Source organism: Stegostoma tigrinum, chromosome 12, assembly GCF_030684315.1.
Source record: "Stegostoma tigrinum isolate sSteTig4 chromosome 12, sSteTig4.hap1, whole genome shotgun sequence".
NCBI lineage: Eukaryota > Metazoa > Chordata > Chondrichthyes > Orectolobiformes > Stegostomatidae > Stegostoma > Stegostoma tigrinum.
This window is the reverse complement of record NC_081365.1, coordinates 6603739-6617013: the sequence shown is the minus strand read 5'-3', so window position 1 is coordinate 6617013 and position 13275 is coordinate 6603739. Positions and strand designations below refer to the sequence as shown.

Here is a 13275-nt window from a genome sequence, read left to right as displayed (position 1 = left end):
TTACACTGTGTCTTCATCATTCTTGATATTTTAGCAGGTCACTGGAAGCATGAATTTGCACAGTTCCAGGAGAGCGCAAGAGTTAGAAAGAAGCTTGGAATACAAGCACACTCCTGACAGATGAGTGATTTACAAGGGCCTTTGATACACATCCCTTCTTTCAGTCCAGCCTTTCTGAACCCAAGGCATGGACGATTAAAATGAGGTTTTCATTAAATCTAGCTGCAGAAACTATCTCCACCTCCCAAATCTATAATAATTGAATCTTCAAAGTTTTATCAAATTCATCTGACCAAAAAACTTGTTTAGACATTGGCAGTTTCACACTGTTGATTTCCCTGAAACCTTCTGTTAAAGTTTTAATTTCAGAAGGCTGTTTTCTCAACTATTTTGGTTTTTCTCCAACAAATGGTGCTCATCGGGGAATGGTTGAATGCAAATGTCACTCAAGCTGGGAGTATTGATGTAAATATTTTGGTTGCAGCCCTGTGCCCTTTCATTGTCATTGATCCCATCCAAATCACATTGTGCCTCCGATAATTAATGCCTGCTTCCTTCCCTCCAGTTTGGTTTCGTTCATCAGTAATTAAGACCACAGTCAGTTTGTTCAGAGCTTTGCAGTGACAGACGTATGTGGATGCAGAGATAATGTGGATATTTTCAAGGTGCACTTACTCTGCATAGGTCAAGTCAAACCTTTCTGTATTGCATACAGACATGCTGGTCCTTCTGGGATTAGGTGCCCCAATGATACTCCCACTGTGAATTGTTATTATTCAGTGTTTTGCTACTTTGTTGACCTCATGCTGGTTCTTCACTCGCTGCTAAATCGGACCAAAGGCATTGTCCGTGTTTACTTCGCAGAAGAAATGAAAATTTTCATTTTCCAAAGGGCTTTTCATAGCCTCCAAACATCACAAAAGCACTTTACAGGCATTTAAATATTTTTCAAGTATTATTCATGGTTTAAAGTAGGCGGTTTGCACTCAGCAAGCTCTCAGAAATTGTAATGTACAAGACCACAAGATGTAGGAGCTGAAGTAGGCCATTCAGCCCATTTAGCAGAGCAAACAGTTCCAGTCCCACTGCTGAGCAAGCATGGGCTGAGTGCTGCGGCAGAGTGAGCAAATGGGCCGAGTTCAGTGGCAAAGCGAATGGGCTGATTCCCAGAGGGATGGCAGAGCTAGTCCTGGAGGGAGGTCGGTATGTGAAGGCAGCATAGCGTCATGCTCTAGGGTCGGCAGGCCCAGACTGGAACTAAAGCACTTATTGTCATTTACTATCATGCTGGACTTTTTCATAAGTTCCCAAGCTAATCTATACTTTTTTCCAATCTCTGACCACAGTATTATTTTTTACTTTTAATTGCAGTTGCAAGGTATTTGTACCCAGGATCTCTGTGCCAAAAGGTGACATTACAAACTTTTCACTGCACTCATTCGAGTGCCTGTGAGAATAAAAGCCATTCTCTTCCATCGAGTCTGCTCCAGCAATCAATGAGATCGAAGCAGAATGTTCAGATAATCCCTTTTGTGGAATTAGTCAACAACAAATATCGAGAGAACTTCCCTTCTCTTGAAATGGAAATGTGGAAGCTTTGTCACTCACTTAACCAGATGCTTTATACTTGGTGCCTTGTATGAGACCAGATTATAGTTCAATGTGCAACACAGCTGCAGCAACGTTAGTATGAGACTAACAATGTGGAGATAGCAACTTCAAAGCCTACCATTGCCTTTTGAGAACTCTTGGGGTTTTATTTTGAAAAAAGGAACAATTTTAAAGAAATAAAAAATTAGCAGTAAAGTGACCTGTTAAGATTCTCATAAACACATACCAGTTTACGAATGTGCTTTGGTGAAGTCAGTTTGTCCATCTTTACCCATAGAACCTTACCTGCGAATCTGGAACTAGACAAAAAATGTGGATGTTAATTTTCCTCTGAAGTGGCCTCTCGATTTGTTTAGGGGCACATTGAGATGCGTCATAAATGCTGGCATCCTGAGAATGAGATAGTAGGAACTGCCGATGCTGGAGAATCTGAGATAACAAGGTTTAGAGCTGGATAAACACAGCAGGCCAAGCAGCATCAGAGGAGCAGAAAAGCTGACGTGTAGGGTCTAGACCCTTCTTCAGGAAAATAAAGAAGGGTCTGAAGAAGGGCCCAGTCCCGAAACGTCAGCTTTCCTGCTCCTCTGATGCTGCTTGGCCTGCTGTGTTCATTCAATCCACACCTTGTTATCCTGAGGATGAATCATTTGGATCCCCGGTGATACAGCCTGGGACAAAAAAACTGAGTGTTGATAAAATAGTTTTCTAATTCTAGCTTCACAGAAATATTTAGGCAGTGGTGGATTTATTGTGCAAAGTGACAGGCTAATTTCACATTGACCCGCTTAACCTGTGTATATGGAATGTGAGAAAACTATAAATCTGTTACAGTTTCTCACTATGCCGAAGCAAACAGTGAAACCCTAGGTTTGCAGTTAGACTCTTTTAGTTTCTGTCTCCCTACAAGAACAAGAGGCAACAGAGTAAAGGATTTTGGAATCGAGTATAATTCCTCCCATAAGCAGCCATCTCAAGTTTTGTATGTAATAATAATGTTTCATCATTGTCTACTGGGAATACAGACCCCTGTGTTTTCAAAGAGATAATAAGGAGGTTTGCTGGGGTTTGCTAGTTTAATGTAATCAGCACCTGCACATTTGCAGTTCACAAATGCTGTTGATATCGGTTAACAGCATGCTCAGAAACGTTATGACACACCTCTGGAACACGTGGTACTTGAGCCTAGGCCCCCAGCTCAGAAATGGACCACTGCCACTTTGCCACCAGAGCCCTCAAACAGCCATTGTACACTTGGCTGGCCGTCCACTGGGCCACCAGTTGAGTTGGGATTTTGTTCTGCTACTTTTCTGTCCTGGTCTTTGGTGCCACTTGTCAGAGCTTAAAATGGATTGTTAATGAAAGGTTACCAAGTGAAACAAAATCTACATTTTGTTATGCACTTCGGTATCCAATGCTCTTTAATTGTTCTGCATGGTGACGGAGATTCTTTGACAAGAGGACCTGGGCCATGGTGTATCTTTTCAGGACCAAAAGCATGAAGCTTTCCTCAGTTTTTCCTGATGTTTGCCATGTTTTTATTACCGTCTGTCCCTCGACACAACATGAGCATCTGTTAACACTTAGAGAAACACCTGGTTTCACCCAATCACAGGTTCCCCTGAGTGAGAGGCAGGCCCCTGTGGCAAGAAATGGGAGGGATAAAGACTTCTGGGGGCAGCTTTCGTGTCAGCTTCACCTTGCAGGTTTCCAAGGTAGAGATAACCAAGTACCTGGAAGGCACACAGCTCAACTCCGCACTAAGCAGCGGGAGATCGCCAATATTCACTGTGTCCTAAACAGCTTGGGTGCCTGAAAATGCATATCAAAGGGCCCTTCTCAAAGGAAGAAATATTTTGTATGATGCTCTTACGGATGTCTTTGTCAGATCCCTTCACGTTGCGGAGGTTTAAACCAGGCACTTCTTGCTTGAAGAGTGCCACAACACCATCTTATCCGAAAACTACAGAAATTGTCACCTTCCCCTTCACCATTGAAAACGTCTCAGGTAACTTCAGCACTTTCTCTGTCATTCCCTGTTCCTCCAAAAGTTTTTGCCAGGATGCAGATCCACAGTTTCCCTTCTATTCCCGCTGCCCTATCCTGGGAATTTTGATCAGGAGGATACAATGCTGACTCAGTGAACATCAGTCGCTGCTGAGCTACCTCCTTTCCTCATGTGCGCAATTTCCAGTTGGCCACGCTGAAAGTAGTAAGAGACTGGAGTCTCAGCTGGATTGTTGCTGTGGGCTCTGTACCAGTTGTCTGTGTACGTGTCAGATCGGAGACCTTCTGATGTAAATACGTGTCGCCTTCAACCGAATATTTACCCGGGAGTCTTTCTCTGTTCCTGCCATGTTTCAGGTGGTGGCTTGTAATTAAAATTCAGATGCACAATTAAATAAATTATCCCATTATATTAATTGGATTGAAATGAATTAAGCAATAATTACTTGCACATTTCGAAGATAATCGGGTTTTCATAAAGTTTTTTGGACTAAACTTGTTTTTAGTATTTTGATTGTAAATCTCTGCCTTTCTCTGTAGCATGATTGTACGAGTTCCTAATTTTTCAAATTGTTTCATGACAGTCCGTCTTTTGAAAGATGAGTCCTTTCTCTAAACCCTAACTTGCATAGATCTGGTGTGAGACCCTGTTTTGTCTTTCATGACTTGGTGCATTGTATTTTTTTTAAGCATTTCCCTTAGAATTACTCACAACATCCCTTGGTTTTACAAGTCATCATGGGCCTGTACCTCCTATGAGACTTCTCATCAGCAACAGTTGTGTATGTAAGATGTCTACTCTGCTGGATGCACTCCTGGAGATTTCTTCACATGACCTCTTGCCTCCAACTGCCCTTCCCATAAACCAATGTGTTTTTCAAACTTTCCCTATCTTTCTCTGGAAGCATTTTTCAGATGCTCAGGCTTCACTATCGTCATTACATTTCACTCTGCAGCACTGCTTACAGCACTGTTCAGGAGATTGAGTATCATTGCTGGGGGAGTGCCAACCCTATTTATATATATTCCAAGGCTGTATCTGGGAATTGAGTCGTGCAAAAGAAATAAGAATGTGTTTGTGACCTCTTAGATCTGTGTCACCATGTTACTAAAATGCTATCAAATGGCCAGTGTTGTACATGACAAAAAGACATGTCAGAATGAACCCAAGCTGTTCGTTCTTTTGTCCTGAATAATAACTTCAAACTTAATGAGCTCAAAAAAAAAAATTCAGGAGATTTTCACTTAGTCATTTGGTTGTGGAAAGCGGTCTGCAATTTTGGGACAGGTGCGCAGAAGTTAACAAGACCCCAGAGCAGACAATGATGTAGTTACTCTGAAGCAGGGAGAGCTGGAGGCTGAATCAAGGCTCTGACACTGAGTTGCTTCATTTATCTTCAGAGCATGCCTGTTATAGCATCACCTCGAGATGAACACCAGCTTGCCTCATCCAAGGTGCCTTTCCATCAGCCCTCCGTCTGTCTGATAGCTACATCCTCTGCGCATTTTAGCACAGATAAGGAGGGCTGTTTTTCTGTCTCTGAGGGCAGTGAATCTGTTGAATTTTTTTGTCACAGAGGGCTGTCAAGGCCGGATTATTTAGGCTGACATCCACAGATTGTCAATCAGTCAGGGAATCAAGAGTTGTGGAGAAAAAGCAGGAAAGTGGAGTTAGGGATTATCAGATCAACCATGATCTCATTGAATGGTGGAGCTGCCTCGATGGGCTGAATGGCCTGCTTCAGTTCCCGAAACTTATGATCTTAATACTCGTGGGTTCTGTGGATCTGACATTGTTAAATTTGAAGCAACCATAGAAAACAACAACAAAGCAAACCTTCCTCCTCTTGTTTTTGCCAGCATTGGCACACCTTGGCACACTTCCAATTCAGGACCAAGCAGCTACAGACTAAAACCTTGGTGGTGGATCAAGGGGTAGCATCCTGCCTTCTGAGACAAAAGAGATGTGGCCTCAAATCTCACTCCAGAGATGTGAAGATGTTCATGTAGCACAGAGGGTGTGCTGCTATGCTTGGTGCTGCCTTTCAGATGTGAGATTTTCAACAATGTGTCCCCTTTAGGTGGATGTACAAGATTCCTTAGCCATTATTTTGAAGAACAGGTGTTGAGTACCCTCCAGCATCCTCAGCCAATATTTACCTCATGATTAGCTAACAGCAGCTTATATTGTCAGTAATTATAGTTTGTCTGGTCAATACCTCATTTGCTGTATGTAAGTTGGCTGCTGTGTATCTTAAATGCAATAATTACAGTACTTCACTTCATATACAGTGAAGTGTTTCAAGATATCCTGATTTGGCAGCAAGGGTGTCGTGGTAACTTTTATCCCGACACCTACATCGCAGGAGAGTGGCAAATTAGGCAGTGTTATATCACTGCCTCAATGGTCTTGTGCCACACTTTCCAACAATCAACAGCGACTGCAAGGAAGAAGAAATTCATCTTAAAAGGATACGCTTCTCTATTAAAGAGAAGACTTTCTCCTTTTCTTTGTGAATGTTTCTCTAGAATTGTATGAAAGCATCAAAAAAGAACACGTTGACCAAATAAAAGATTAAAACCAATTTGAGGCAGCTCATGCCTTGCAAAGACTTGCAGAAGACACAGATGTACCGAGAGCTTTCTCATTGCCCCGAGGATTCCTTGTTTTTCCACTCCCAGTTGTTTTTCTTGTGCTCGCTGTGCTCTTGTGGTTAATGTGTGGAAATGCGTGTGCTCCATTAATTAAGATTTATTGGATATGAGCACCTGGCATCTGAAGGAGGACTCCCTCAGGATGGGAATGGTATCTGGAATGAGGAACATGGGCTCCAGTGGGATGTAAGCTGAGGCTGTGCTTTCTGTTTTAGCTTCAGGCTAATTGCTGCACATGTTTTGGGGGGGGTCGGTGGTGCTTGGTGGTAGAAACACACAGGTGTGCAATCGTGGAGAGCAGCAGTAATTACCCAAGAGACAAATGGGTGCATAGAATTTCTTCTAAACAATATGTCTCACTGTAAAACCAAGAGCTAAGATGAAGCAAAATTGGAAACTTTGAGATTCTCCCTTGGTGCATTGTGCAGTTATGCAGTACATGTTTTCTCCCACTATTGCCTCTCTGGAAAATCACAAAATCCAGGGCCACAGGAGAAGGCAGTTCAGCTCATCATGGCATGCGTGGTTTGACTCATTCCATTGGCTGGATGGCTAGTGATGAGCATGGGCTTAATTCTTGCACCAATTGAGGTTAGCGTGAAGGATTTGCCTTCCCAGCCTCTCCCCTCACCTGAGGTGTGGTGACCCTCAAGTTAAACCACCACCTGTCCCCTCTCACTGAGGGAGTAGCCATGGCCAGGTAGGACTCTGGTGACTTTACCATTCTTTTGAAAGAGCTATTCACGTACTTTGCTTCCATTTCCTGGTAACTTCCATCTTTTTGAAAGTTAAGACTGAATCTGCTTCCATTACCGAGCCTGTAGTGCATTCCAGATCCCTCTTCTGCCTCTTTACTTTCCGTTTGTGTATCAGGTGACTGAATGCTCTGGTGCTAGAAGTAATCTCTCCGTATCAAGACCCCTCTTAAGTTTAACAGCTCTGTTGAGACTTAAACTTCTGTCCTGCGTGGAGAATAATCTTGGTTTCTCACAGAACTGAAAGCCCTACATTTCTGTCATCATTCTGGCAAAGCTCCTCTTCAAGTTCATGATTTTCTTCTAAGAACAAACTGAGAATTCAAGAGGATAACCTTGTTCTTGCCTGAAAACTTAGAGTTTTGTTTCCAAGTCTCATGCAGTGCCAGTGTTTTATTTCGTGACCTCATCCTTTTAATCCTTTTGTAGTTAAGCCCTGCGCTGTGTTTTAAGTTTGCAGTAGATGGCGTCTCCCACATATGACCTGAGCTGCTTCTTTACTGTTGACATTTTCATATGGGCAACTCGTCTTTGCTGACATAGTACTTTGTGAACTGTCAGTCAGGAACTGGGGAGCTCTCATTGCCAGTGGACAGCTGCACTAGCTGGAGTTGCCTTCTTACAAAAGGGAAAGGAGGAAAATTCTCAGTGGATCCATGTAAATCTTGGTGGTCAGCATTTCAGAGACTGAGACTGGATTCCCTGCTAACCTATGTTTGACACACTGAAGCAAGTTTAGCTTGGAGAAGAAATGAAGACCAAGTTCAGGAGTAATATTTCTTGCTGTTAGCGAATTGCTACACTGTAAATGCATCAGTGAAAGTCTGAAAAGAGACAAGACCTGATATTTCAAATGTGGCCTCACCCCTTGATCTATGCAACATTAGAATACCTTGGATAACAGGTTTACATTGATTCTAACTTCTAAAATTGCCTGCAGTATGTTGAGTCTTGTTCTTTTAAGAAAAATGTCTCACATGCAGAACAATATCCAGTGCCTTTTGTGTACCAACGTCACTTAATATCCAATGGCTAGCCCTTGACCTCTACTCTAGGAAGCCAGTTAGGGGTCTGCATGGGCAGACGAGCTTTAGTAAAACCTATGCCATTAACTTCCAGGAATTTGGAAAATAAATACTGGAGGACGTTTGTCTCGTCAAGACAGGGAGTGTCTCTTCACATTTTTAGACTACCATACCATCAGTGGAATCTTTAAAATGGATCTGCCCTGTATGAAAGAGCTCACGAAGAAACTCTCGCGCTTAAAAACCTCAACCAGTACAACAGTCAGCAGCAAACCTTCATTCCAATTCACTTACACCACAGGTAATATCTTTGCTTTATTCTCCTGGCAAATCTGATGGACATCCCTGATGGATTTTGAAAAAGGTTTTGGCCTGGAACATGAGCAGACTTAAACATTGGTGCTCTGTAGAAAATCTTTCCTTCCTGGATGTTTTTCAACAATATTATCCATTTTTAGTACTTGTCACACTTTGGGAAGGTAGGGAACAGGTGGAATGTCATAAGTTCCAAGAATGTTGAACCAGATTCCAATGCAATCTGGGCAGAACTGGCTGAACCAGTGACGTTTAGTGAGGGAAATCTGCCGTCCTTACATGGTCTGGCCTACATGTAACTCCAGACCCATAGTAATGGGATTGACTTCACAGTCCTCTGGGTAACTAGGGATGGACAACAAATGCTGGCCTGGTCAGTAGTGTCCACATTCTGTGAGGGGGAAAAAATAAAAATGAGGAATGATTGGAAGACATAGGTGACTTAAGTCCTAAGCTGCTGAATTTTGTGGTTTCCCCACTCTTGTAAGTTATATGTCGACATCAACCTGCTTGGATCCAGCTCATCCACTGGTGCTGCCCTCAGGAGAAAAGTGAGGTTTCTGCAGTCAGGAAGATATAGATTGAACTCATTTCTAAGGCATAGAATCATAAGCAGACACAGCTAAAAAAAAAGTATTTCCAAATCAAATTTGTTGTTACAATGTCAGAAAAGAAGAACAAATCAGGTCAGATTGTGACGTGTATATATTCCGCAGTCCAAAATTTGTCACAATCTGAAATTCACAGTAATTATCATATATGTTACCATTAAAATTGTTTCCGAGCTGTTTTCTTGCTAAGGTCATGGTGAGGTTTTAGTAGGCAGAAAATGTATAGCTCAGCAGTAACTTTTGATGACATTGGTCATCTCAAAGAGTAATTATTCCATTGGTTTCCTATTTGTTCTTACCATTTGTCCATTGGATGTGGACATTTCTTGCTGGGATTCCTTTACTTCCCATCCCTGATTTTTGTCCTGAACTGGGTGGCTTGCTAGGGCCATTTCACACAGCAATTCAGAGTCGACCATGTGGGTTTGGAGAAACGTGCAGTTCGGAGCAGGTAAGGATGGCAGATTTCTTTCCCGGAAGCACATCAGTGAACCAGATCGATGATTTTTTTTTACTACAATTGACAATTGTCAATGGTTATTTGGTTGTCATTAGTCCATTTAATTTCAGACTCAGTGAATTTGAATTTCACAATCACCCAGGCGATCTGGATTATTTGTTTAATAACATTGCCAATGTAGCATCATTTTCGCTTGCTACCAAGCCATGGATTCATCTTTAATCTTGCCAGTTGATCACACTGCTTTAGGAGGATGGGATGCTTTGTCACAGGGGACAGTCCAGATGCTGTACAGAGTAAAGAGTGAATGAAGGTGAAGTTAGAGGATGACACAAAGTTTGGTGGATTGAGTGGACTTGGATATGGATTGCCTAAGACACGATCGGCTAAATCCCTCTCCAGCCGCCTTGTGAAGTTTTTTTGGTTTCCCACTGTGGCTGTGTAGGTGTGACAATGAGTCTTTCCGTTCGCTGCAGGAAATGAAACCAGCATGAAATCACATCGTCCTGGCGTGATAAAGTAAAATCTCCCGAGTTACCTGCTGCATGCAAAGTTGTGCTGTTCTTGTTTAGTGGATGGCAGGGGAGATGCGCTGTCCATATTTATCCCTTCACCAACATGGCAAAAACAGATTACCTGATCACTGTCACTTTGTTTTGTGGGATGTTGCTGTGCGAAAGTTAACTGCAACTTTCACTGCATTACAACAACTTGGCTTCGAGACAGGTCGAGGAGAAGGTAATGTCAAGAATTGTCTTTAGGTTTCACCTTCAAAGTAACAGCATTTATTATACATTAATATCAAATTCTAAATAGTGTGAATCATGGTAATCCTCCATCTGCCAGGATCTGACTTCCAGTCACATCAATGAATAAACTAACATCTCCACATTTTCATGTCCACGTGCTCCCTCAATCTTTTCAGTCTGTTCTAATTGCACCCACACTGTGCTATTTATGCCCAGTAATGTGCATCTCCATGATTTCATTGCAGGGTCACTCCAGGGTCAGAAATTCCTTTCACAGCAGCTATTTTAGTGCTTTGAGGTCATGAAATGAGCTATAGAATGTTGTCTTTTTTTAAAATCTTTAACGCTGACTTTCCTTTTTGGATGGTTGTGCATGAGGCTTAACTCCAGGATATCCATGATGACTGACTCCCCTGTGTTAGCTCAGGGACATCTTTGACCAGATGTTTGCGATGTTATTCCATAGTTGCCTGTTGTTGTGAATCTTTGGTAATCACATTTTGCTTTTAAGAACTGGCCCTGATTTTTCTCTCGGCCATTCCATTTTGTCATCAAATCTCTTCATAGTCTCTTTCAGTTGTGGGAATGAAAGTTCAGCATTTGCTTCCAGTGTCTCTTGCTTCCATGCTGTTTATTGTTTGTTCAAATAGATCCTTTAATCCATTGCATTGAAGACAGAGTATCGCAATGGAAAGAGCACTGCAGCTGAATCTGATCCCATCCTTGACCCTCATCTATGTGGGAGTGTTAGATCTAGTGAGGCAAAACTTCATAACTCGCACTGAGGCACAAGGAGACTGCCTCCCTGGCTGAGGTGGTAATCTGAACAGAGGGTTGCGCTCCTTGTGTCCAGACAGCACAGAAGGTGACATGACAATGGCTTTCCTATTCAGGCCAACTGAGAGAGGTCTTTAAAATTGTGATAGGATTTGATTGGGCTTCATGAAAACCAAATCGTTTCATTTGCATGGAAGTCAAAAACTGGGGGCTGTAATAAATTTAAGAAATTGAGGAGAAACGTCCCGATGCAAAGAGAGGTGAGAATGTGGTATTGACTCTGACAAGAGGCATGGGAAATACAGTAATGAAAGCATTATTGAAGAAGATAAAGGAGACTGGATAACAAGAATATGGTAATAGTGTGGGACGAGGCCCTTGTGGAATAAAAGTACAAAGAGGTCAGTTGACCTAAATGGCCTATTTAGGTGCAACGTGATTTGACTTCCTGCTTCGCAACCTAAAGATCTGGATAATATCACCACTCAGTCGTCCTCTGCCTAGCAAGAGCAACTTGAGTTGTCTCAGCTTGATTACATATGTTCTCAAAACATTTTCTTCAAATCTTTTCCAATCTTCCCCAACACACAAACAGCTTTCAGAGGGACGATAGCGCAGAATTGTACATAGTATTCCGAATGTGGTCTCATCAATGATCTATGCAAGATTAGGATCAACTGGGCTGAAATAGTGTCTGCTTTTCCTTCGAACAGTTTGACCTCCACCCCCTGTTAAAATCTCACATGTGGAGCTTTATGCTGCGTGCTGTGAAGAAAGAGATTAAAAGATCTACTGGTCGGAAATTGACCTTAAATTCATGGAGTAAATTAAACATGTGCGGTAGCTGTGTGTAAGAATGCGAGAGAGAGAGAGATATGTCTTAATAAAAATTGTGCTGTTGATTTCCAGGAGTTTGGAAAATAGATATTGGAACGCCTTTGTCTTATCGAGAGTTAGATTGTATCGACACATTTTTAGACTACCATGAAATCACGGGAATCTTTAAAATGGACCTTCCATGTATGAAGGAACTTACAGCAAGGTTGGCTCAATTAAAAACCACAACTACTCGACCCACAGTCAGCACTAAACCTCCCGAGGGGTTGACTGAGATCCCAGGTAACACTTTTGTAACTTTTCCTATTGAACTGTAGCCTGTGGCCATTCTGATAATTTTGAAAACTGGAGCTGACTCCTCTAAGAGGTACAAATGATGTAATCCACTGCACTGACTTTACTGAAATCAAGAGGTGGGATGCTGGCTCGAACAAAATCTCAAGGTGTTAGATGGATGTAGAAGGGCAATATTATTTGTGGGTAATGAGGTCCATGAAGCGACCTGCCTCCTTTCTAAGCTCTTGTTGAACAAACTTTATGAAAGTTATACTATTAAACTGGACAATATCATTAAACTCAGTTCATATGTTTGCCTGCAATACGAACTAAGGATAAACGACTCATCATTGAACAGTGGGTATTTCTTCTGCTTCACTGTTTGATTCTTTCTTGGAGTTAACCATTTTTTCTGACATGTTTATATAAGACATCTGTAAGCCTCTATAGATTTGTGGTTGATACCTCTTGAATCTTCAGTATTTTTACATTAATTCAAAGTTAACAACTAACTTTTTGTGGACAAGTTTATTTGTACCCCATTAAGAATAGAAGATTGGGGTGTTTCAAATAATAGAAGTATCCAATAGAGTTGATAGAATTTATTATAAGAACAAATGTTTAAATGAGAGCTAGAGAGGTGGGGTTACAAAGCAATCCATCACGTAGAGCATGTTCGAAATCTGGAACACACTCGCTTAGGGTCAAGTGAAAATTTCAGAACAGGGAACGATGGATTTCTGTTAGATATTAATGGGTGCAGGACCATGGAGTTTGTGAACAAAAAGGGTCGAAGGGCAGAATGGACAAGTGCGTGTGTAATGGCAAAATTAACACCCGTTACTTTTTTCTCACTGTTCCTCAAGAATTTCAAGTAATGATGAAATTCGGTAGGTGCTGTGTAAGTTGAGCGAAATATAGTGAGTGGTACAGGGTCCTGACAATTCAGTGTCTATAAAGTAGTGATACATTTTGGGAGACAGCATGAACTGTAGCTGCTGGAGTCAGAGACAACACATTTGGAGCTGGAGGACCACAGCAGGATAGGCAGCATCAGGGGAGCAGGAAAGTTGACATTTTGAGTTGGGGCCCTTCAGAAAACATTTTGGGAGTAAACTGATTGTGTTGTTTAAAAGTGTCAGACACTAAACATTAAACAAATCCTAGCTCTTTTCAACCCCAGTGGAAATCCCTGACTTG

General features: G+C 41.9%; 1 protein-coding gene across 47 annotated transcripts in view; it reads left to right on the top strand.

Annotated features, from left to right (window-relative positions):
• robo2 (roundabout, axon guidance receptor, homolog 2 (Drosophila)) overlaps positions 1-13275 on the top strand; it is a 1006048-nt gene that overhangs the window by 113022 nt on the left and 879751 nt on the right. For 15 of the 47 annotated variants that reach the window (XM_059650110.1, XM_059650112.1, XM_059650106.1 and 12 more), the window contains exons 2-3: positions 8145-8351; positions 11872-12081. The exons of 28 other annotated variants lie outside the window; for them this stretch is intronic. In XM_059650110.1, coding sequence (XP_059506093.1) covers positions 8145-8351; positions 11872-12081 — 417 coding nt within the window. Of the gene's footprint in view, positions 1-3324; positions 3617-8144; positions 8352-11871; positions 12082-13275 lie in introns of those variants that run through there. 4 more of the 47 variants (XM_059650098.1, XM_059650107.1, XM_059650105.1 and 1 more) reach the window with 4 other exon arrangements.